The 9,150-nt window shown below is 33.5% G+C and overlaps 1 protein-coding gene across 1 annotated transcript; it reads right to left on the bottom strand.

The window, feature by feature from the left end:
* Positions 1–2,689: 2,689 nt before the first annotated feature.
* On the bottom strand, positions 2,690–8,670 carry LOC139893035 (PITH domain-containing protein At3g04780). Its single transcript, XM_071876174.1, has 8 exons — positions 8,532–8,670; positions 8,323–8,409; positions 6,847–6,970; positions 4,486–4,534; positions 4,314–4,371; positions 3,766–3,812; positions 3,607–3,684; positions 2,690–3,036 (listed from the first exon to the last, which is right to left on the bottom strand). The coding sequence occupies exons 1-8, from the start codon at positions 8,571–8,573 to the stop codon at positions 2,988–2,990; spliced, it is 534 nt and encodes a 177-aa protein (XP_071732275.1). The 5' UTR covers positions 8,574–8,670; the 3' UTR covers positions 2,690–2,987.
* Between the last annotated feature and the right edge of the window lie 480 nt (positions 8,671–9,150).

Raw genomic sequence — 9,150 nt, forward strand, 5'->3', positions numbered from 1 at the left:
TGGGCTTATTGAAAATTACGTTTAAAAATCGGACTTTTTTCTCCGTTGGTCCTTCAATTATACACGAAATTGCAATCCGAGTTCCTCAAGTTTTTTTTGGATTTTCGAGTCCTTAAAATTGCAAAATTTTGCAATCCGGGTCCCTCCGTCTAACTTCCGTCTAAATTGGCCGTTAACCATTGACATGTGCCATGCATGTGAGGGTAAAATCGTCTTTTTACTCTTTTCTTCGACTTTTTTGCTTCGTTGGTCCTTCGTTTATACACAAAATTGCAATCCGAGTCCCTCAACTTTTTAATTCGAATTTTTATCTTTTTTTTTTTATCTTTAATTCATACTTTTTATATTAATGGTTTACAATTAGTATTTTGTATTGAAATCTGATGAAAAATTATTTTTATAATTTTTAAAAAGAAACAATTATCGCACCAAAAAATGTAACAAACTTGCACCAAATCATCATCGATTGTAACAAACTATTCCTTCTACAATTTCAATATAACAAACTCTTTACCGACTATTTATTTATGACTAACAAGTGAACAAAAGTAATCTTCTACAGCTGGAAAAATGGTGACGTCACCACTCACCACTTGTTCAACCAGAAGCTTACTTTTATACATTTTGGTAACAAATTTGAAAATGATCTTTCGCTAGTTCGTTACATTCGTTACATATTGATGATAATATGGTGAAAATTTATTAGATAAAGCAAAATAAAATTCGAAGTGGCAAATTATACCCTATTTTCGGCCAATCCAAGCTGAGTAACACCATTACAATTACTCAACCTATCATAAGGATCTTCAGAAGATTTATCCAATCCAATATAATAAGACGAATCATTAGCTTTAGCAATCGAACAAACCCTAGCAGACACGTGCGGTTTACCAATCGAGGCAGGTGACAACAACAAATTAGACAGTGAAGCTGACCTAGAAAGTTCCGTCGTCGGTGACGGAGGGTCCGACGAGTGTTGTTCGCGTGATGGTGGTGAACGGCGTCGTTTGAGGTAAAATTGAAGGAAATAAAACATAGCACAGGGAATAACTGAACCTAAGATTAGCCCACCTCTACCTTGAACTATACCTTGTAAAGGTACAATCAGTCTGATACCTGTTGACGATGATGACGACTCAGATTTAGATTTAGATTCATCTTCGATGCCGGAGTTGGTGAGAATCCGGTGACCTGATTTTTGTGTCATTTAAGTCGCCGGGGGTACTGAGATAGTGAGATAGTCGGCGATTTGGTGTGAGTGTTGCTTGGTGGTAGAGTGATCCTTTTTGTTTTATGTTTTTTTGGAATCTATAGTGAAGTATACACCTTTTGTTTGGTATGAAAAATATGGTACTGTGACATGTTGCTAGAAAAATTATTTGAAAAAAAGATAAAAATTCGAATTAAAAAGTTGAGGGACTCGGATTGCAATTTTGTGTATAAACGAAGGACCAACGAAGCAAAAAAGTCAAAGAGTAAAAAGACGATTTTACCCTCACATGCATGGCACATGTCAAAGGTCAACGTCCAATTTAGACGGAAGTTAGACGGAGGGACTCGGATTGCAAAATTTTGCAATTTTAAGGACTCGAAAATCCAAAAAAAAAACTTGAGGGACTCGGATTGCAATTTCGTGTATAATTGAAGGACCAATGGAGCAAAAAAGTCTAAAAACCGTCACGGAAGTTATGTTTATTTAATTTAATGGATTTGAAAGTCGGAAACTATCACCAAATTGTTACGTATGTGACAGTAGGTATAGCACAAAAAAGGTATCCTAAGTTTGAGTGGACGTTGGGTATGGTATGGGTATGAGTATGAATATGGGTGGGTGATGAATCATAATGGTCATTGGATGGAGTGTAGGTAAGGTTCCATTTACATCAACGATTCGTTACTCAACTATGGAAATAGAGATTGTGCTCATTTAAAGGAAACAAACTCCTACCAACTAACATGCTCCCTAAAGTTGGTGTGTAAATTAACTTCAATTCTTCTTTAATATTACTAACGAATTGGTGTCCTTTCATCATCAATTTATAAGGAATTTTCAATTTTTAATTTGACTAGGTGCATATTGGGAAGAAAAAAAATAGTATTACATTAATTTTAGGATGTAACGTGTGTATTTTCAAGTGATCGACGCTATCACTTGTCCTGTTTGTAACTTCCGTGTTGGCACTAGGGATCACACTAATATCACATGTATCACAACTGTTAGTCTATGGAATCGAATTCGTATATGACCGATTAAATCAATAAACAAACAACATCAAACCGTTATGCATTTATTTTGGCTTGACTTTGGCGTCTAAGGAACGACATTCTTTTTGGATTCAACATTGTCAAGGAAGATCTTTTTGATAACATTAGATTGTCGTCTTTTTCTTGGTTAACACAGCTAGAAGTAAAATTACTCAAAGCTGGAACTTGTGACTTTCTAATCATTTGAAATCATTTGGTAAGTTTTTTGCTAGCCTGGGCTAGTTTTCTAATTAAATTGTTGTTTAAAAAAAAAAAACGTGCGTATTTAAAAAATCTTAGACCTAAGTTTTAGTAGAAAAAACTTAAACCTTCAAAAATATATAATGGTGCTTAGAAACAAGATTATTTATATTTTAAGCTTAAAAATATTAATAATTTTATTAAGGAATCTATAAAAATGAAAGGTTTATAAAATCATGTGATATACAGAAACAGTAAATTTGCCATTTATAAGAAAACAGCAGAAGGCTAGCAAACGTCACCAACATACAAGTTTTTTTTTTTTTTTCAAATAAATTGCAATGCAGCATAATTCCCACAAACAATGTGCATGACATTGTACAATCCAATGGACACCATCGCTACATGACACATTTATCATTTTTAAATGCAGATTCGAACCTACAGACCCTGCTGTATTACAGGCCCATTAACGTAAACATTCAGACAGTAGAAATGTAAATATAAAAGTTCAAAGGTTTGAAATGAGTAGCGTCTCTTCATCAGTGATCCTCGACCTTCTTCAACCCCTTCATATCTGTGGTTTCCACTCTGCATTGTATACAACGTCCAATAAAAATCACAAAAACTCAATTCAAAATCTCCACAAAACTGTTTTTCGTATTACAAAACAGGTATGATAGTTTATAAGTTTTTGTATCAATCTCTAAATGGTTAGATAATTGTATTTCACAAACTGACAAAGCAGTGGTTTCTAGCATTGACCTAATGACAACAGCTTGTGCTTGTCTTATAGTTGACTAACAATTAACTATGATCAAGATTGGAAAAGTCGTGACCTTTGAAACGACTAGTCACTCAAGTCGGATCGAGTTGAACATTGACTTTTAAAAAATATCATACTGTATTACACATAAATATTTCAAACATATGTATGGGGCACAAAAAATATTGAAAAAAAAAAAAAAGACTTTGACCAACCTTGACTTTGACCGACTCAGACAGACTTTAACCGACTAATTAGACGTTTTTGGACGAAACAGGACGGGCGAGTCTAAATGATAAATCAGACGACTAGTTGACCAAGACGGCAGCCGTTTAAGACGCTAACAATAGTGTCATCAGATGAAACGAAGAGAAAGATGAGCATGAGAAACTTACGTCATTCCTTGCAGAATAATCTTTTGGACTTTCGTCATATCAGCACCAGATTGATTGTCCTCGATGAATATTGTCAAACTATAATCCAAATTACGTTTATTAGCCTAATATTTTTCCAGACTGAAGAAAGAGACAAAATATTAAGTAGATACTAATTACCTGCGAACATTTTGAAACTTAACATACTTCAACTTAACAGGTGTTCCCTGAAAGAGACAGAAAGCAAAAGCGTACATGATGAAACCAAGATAAAGACTAGCTTTACATACTAACCCAGCGACTCCAGCCATGTATGCAAGGAAAAAAGCGAACACGGAAACTAGATGTGATAAGATGGGCGTGACAGGTAACGGGTAATTTGGTGGTAAGGGTCGAAACAGGGCGGGCCATGTTTGATTGGCCCGCAAACTTCTTAGTCAACAATTAATTTACACAATAAGTCATTTATTATGATTATAGAAGCAACATTATTACATGAACAATCTAACTTTTATTTTTGGTTAAATTCCTTAAAAGATTTTCTGTGTTAACGTAGTTTGGGTAAATTTCAAGTTTCACCCATTCCCCTTTAAGCTAAATATTTATTTTTAATTGACTCATTTGAGATGACGCCATAAAACACAGCGCAGATCGACCCATTATAAGTGAGCGGAACAAAATCTCCACTGAACCAAACAGCAAATGAACGTTTAGGAATAAAGGCGTACCTTGAGATTCTCAGGAGATAAAGTAATTGTGTCACTAGGAGGGTAGTCGCTAACATTACTGCATCAAATTTATGCATTGTAATCACACGCAATATATATAGTATATGGTATATACAATAACAGAACCAGAAAAATGAGGATGTGCCGAGTAGTAATTATATTTTTAGGTTACCTGAACCCCATATGTTCCTTGTTTGTATAGAGCTTTACGACATGAGGACCTGCATAATGATAGAGATAAGACTGTTGTAGAGTTGCAAATGTAAGAAGACCATGCAATGCATACAAGTAGAGGTGAACTTGAAGAATATATACACGTATACAGTAAAAGAATCAAATGACATGGAGTCGTGTTAATAATAACAATATATATATATTACATATACATAAATAAAAGCACACGCTGTTAACTTGGAGAACTATCATACAAAGAAATAGTTATATAACTCCAATATCAAACAAAATCAGTGTACAAAAGAATAAAAATAGATCTGAAACTCTAATATCTTAAAGTAGGTGTAAAGAAGTATGGAGTGATAAAGACACTGATACACTGCCACTATGGTTCTTCATGGCATCAACAATAGTGCAAAGGTTGTCAAATATCTGAATTTACTCAATTTTAAATCAAGTAAAGAATACTATGATTCTAGTTACTAATGAGATAATAGATTCACGTATATGTACCACTCCTATCTCAAAATATGTCATGTTTGAATAGGACATGGCATAAAAGGAGAATTTTTCACTATAAACTAAGTAACTGTAATGTTGCTTTATAAGACATATTTGAGAGCAATGATAGGCAAAGATCAACGTTATCAAAAGCATGTAATTGTAATGATAACAACGAATTAGATAATTATGAAAATGTTATTTTCCAGTAAAGGGAACGATAAAGTTTTCGTGAATAACCAAGATAGGATGTCATTATATATGAATTTAACATTGAGCTCAAATTTGACATATGCAAATTCGATATTTGTAGTTAAGTTCTACGTAGAAACACAGGGAAAGTTGATATCCAGAAAATCGAAGTAAAGTTCTAAGTGACTTGCGATTAATCAAACATTAGTTAGTGCATGCCGTTCTCCCAAAATTCTTCTAGTCAGTGTGGTTAAAACTTAATATCTTAAAAAGAACTAAAATATAAACACCGAAAAAGGAGAATACTGCGGAGACTGATATAGAAGTGGGCCCGTGTTCGTTAATTCAGACTTGCAGTTCTAACTGTTCCGAGGAAAAAAAAAATAAGAATAGCGCTAATAAAAGGGAAGACAGAAAATGGAATGTCGCAGGACACCGAGGAGGTTTATATGTTAGCGACTTGAAACGTCAGATCAAATATTTTTGTAAGATACTCTAGTTAAAAAGATGATGGAAAAGTAGATTTTAAACTAAAGACACTTGACACACTGAGACGACGGTAAGGAAAACAAAGTTGTAAAGATTTCACGGGTGTCAATGGATAGATATAGCATACAAACTTCTAATTTATAAAATAAAACAAAACAAAAGAAAAGAAAAAAGGTAAGAGAAGTTAACTTAATGCATACAATGAGTTGTAAGAGAGACAGCGAATAAAGCATGATGCAATAAAAATAAAACAGCATACAATGTATGTAAATGCAGCTAGAGTTATGTCTTGGTGCAATAACAAACATGAATACATGTGATAGTGACCACGTGTTCTACATAGGTTACACCAAGTCCCCAAAAATTGGTGTTATATCCTTGATTTAAGTTGTTTAAATTTGGATTAGTTTGTTTTTGCAGTTTGTATGATTGTTTAAATAGCTTGTTTGCAGTTCTGTATTTGGGTGGGAGTATGTTCCCTGTCCCATTGGTGGTTTGTACTGGCTAAGTAGTTCTATTAATATATTTTTTGCCATTTACTAATAAAAAGACATAAAAAACAATTAGTATTTATATCCTTAATTTTTCTTCTGTAATGGACTAACTCATAAAGATGTAGGTTTCAAAGTAAGATAGTATCCATTTGTCATCTAACCAAGTTTATGTCTTCTTGTAAAACTTATTAATTATGAAATTTGCACGGTTGTAAAAGCCGGCCGATGTGTCGATTTGGGGACTAGCCCATCCCGGCTCACACAAAAACGCCTTAAAAGTCGGTCAACACTAAAAATCGGGTCAAATTCGGGCTTAGTCGGCCGAGTTGGTCAAAGTCCAAGTTAGGTCAAAAAATTATATTTTTTAAAATTAGATTTTGTGCCATATATCTATGTTTAAATTATTTATGTTTTATGATATATATTATTACTTAAAGACAACGTTGGTCAACGTCCGACTTGTCCCCGACTTACGACTTTTACAACCTTGGAAATCTGTATATTTGTTAATTGTTACAAAATTTAAATCACCTATATACTGAACAGATAGCCTTAACGTAGTATTCCCACATCACAGAACCCATGCTCCCAAAAAGGTCATAATTAATTATACAAATCAACCTTGGGATTGGGAACTCTATCGTGTATACTAGAAACAGACACAACGGTGTTTGGTCATTTACCTTCCTCCTCGGGTCCTAAAATAACAATGGAGTGCAATTTGATAACTTGGGTAAATGGTATGTAGATCAGAAGCTGCTCATCTGCATCACTCTCCAGAATTAGACCATCATCTTCTCTATAACCCTGTTCCACAGACAAAAGCATTCTATATTATATATACTTTTACCAAATAGCAAGGTTGAAAAAGTCGCTAATCGGGTTCAAGTCGGTCGGGAGTCGGGACCTTGTAGAGGCTAATCGGCCAAGGGCAAGTTGGGGTGTTTTACAACCATGCCATATAGGAATTTTCAGGTGGATGTTTAGTTGTGTGTGTGTGTGTGTGTGTGCTTGTATGTACTCAATCGATCAAACATATAATTGCTTTAATCAAGTGCTTCAGCTTGAATGCAGTGACAATTCGGGTTTCTTAACATGATATCTACAACCTCAATATTTTGTTAATCTTGAATACAGAATGATAATGACATATATCACTCAAATAATTTAGTTATAACACGAGCTAGTTACACTATGAATTGAAGCTTATGATAAAGAACAAAAAAAAAAAAAAAAAAAAAAAAAAAAAAAAAAAAAAACAAATGGTGAATATGGCATGCATGAAACAAGCACAGATGGGTGTGAGAGACTGGGGAATGGGTCGAGTAAAGTCCTGCTGCAAACCCTTAAGTCAATAAAAACAAGAGGTCCTTTTAAAAATGATTATGCTGCACCTTCTTAATCATTAAAGCCACACCCATTGACACAGACAAACGTCTCAAAGTCACTTGTTCAAGTGTTTTCTTTCCACTTAGGGCCTCATAACAATTAACAATGGAAAAAATAATAACAATCGAAAGAAGAATCACACTGTTGACTATTTAAGTAAAAGAAGACATGTCAGAATACAAAAGTGTTGATAAACTAGAAACGCAGGACTAGCTTGCATATTATAAGCAAAGGCATCTACCTTTATTAACCCTTATACACGCAGACAAACTTACACACCACGAAATTTTATGCATCAAATGAATTACTTGTGATTCGAACACTGTCAACAAACATCTAGTTTTGACGGCAAACTTAGCCTATGTTCTTAAAAAGAACATATAAAAAAAGTAAAAGAGAATCATCATATAGTTCCAGAGGGTGTTTGGATTGGGCTTATTTGATGAGCTTATTGATCCTGTAAATCGGGTTATCACATAAGTAAAAAAGCTCCTCTATTTTTGGTTTATGCTTACGAGCCTATTTTTTTTCTAGAAACACAATAAGCTCCATAGAATAAAGCTCACCCAAATACTTCAAATAAGCAATATAAGTATATAACTAACCCCTCCAACAATAAACTAATAATATAATAATAATAATAATGTTTATAACAAATACCAAGTTTAGGTTTGAACTTCCCTAATATCAAATGCAAGATACAATTTTTGTATTAACCAGAAATTGAACAGATAAATACATAAATAAAAGGTAGTAGCAAACAAGGGTACCTGTTTAAGAGCATTAGGGTAAGGGTGACTGGTGTTTTGATTAAGGCATTCAACTCCAGTCCAGTCTATGAAATCCAGTAAATCAACCTGCACCTCATACTTACTATCTTAATCACTTGCTTACTTATTAAATAAATTAAATGTGATACACCTAATTAATAACAATAACAAATTAAATGAAATTAGGGCAAAATTATTAATTTTAAGACCTGATTTCGTAGAATAGCGGAAGTAGTAGATTCAGTAGACATCGTCAGCGGCCGAATAATAATTTGAATGAATGAAAGACTGCTGCTGTTCTTGATCGAGCGATTGACTCTTCGAAAATTCTTGAAACTTTTTACTTGAACAACACGAACGAACGATTAAAATTATATTCGATTCGATATTTTACGCTCAAAAAAATAAGCCGCCGGCCCACTACGAATGTTGGGCCTAGGAATACAAGATTTATTTAACAATGTAAAATCTGTTATAATTCTAATTTATTGTTAATAATTATAATTATTATGGTGTATACTTTTGCAAGCAAGACTTATTTATTAATATTCATGAACAAAGAGAATGAGAATAAATTTAGAGAATTTTGATTATGAAATTATTGTCTGTTTAGAAGCTTACATTGATGTAGTATTTATACTAAAAATTGGCCATCCATATTTGACTTTGTTTACATTTATGTTATATTATAACACTCTCCCTTGGATGACAATTTTATTAAAGAGCAACTAGTACTGCCTCGTTAAAAACCTTGCTAAAGAAAAAAATTCAGTGGGATAAAAACTTTAGTCAAGGGAAAAAGAGTGCAGTATAGAGTTGACTCCCCCT

The sequence above is a fragment of the Rutidosis leptorrhynchoides genome, chromosome 2, assembly GCF_046630445.1.
Source record: "Rutidosis leptorrhynchoides isolate AG116_Rl617_1_P2 chromosome 2, CSIRO_AGI_Rlap_v1, whole genome shotgun sequence".
NCBI classification, from domain to species: Eukaryota; Viridiplantae; Streptophyta; class Magnoliopsida; order Asterales; family Asteraceae; genus Rutidosis; species Rutidosis leptorrhynchoides.

Bases quoted from the DNA above. Each gene is read 5' to 3' on its own strand.
- LOC139893035 (XM_071876174.1), bottom strand. From the start codon at position 8,573: ATGTCTACTGAATCTACTACTTCCGCTATTCTACGAAATCAG. The intron at 6,971-8,322 runs GTACCCTTGTTT...TCTGTGGAACAG, and splicing joins ACCCTAATGCTCTTAAACAG to GGTTATAGAGAAGATGATGG. The intron at 3,037-3,606 runs GTAAGTTTCTCA...TATACAATGCAG, and splicing joins ATTATTCTGCAAGGAATGAC to AGTGGAAACCACAGATATGA.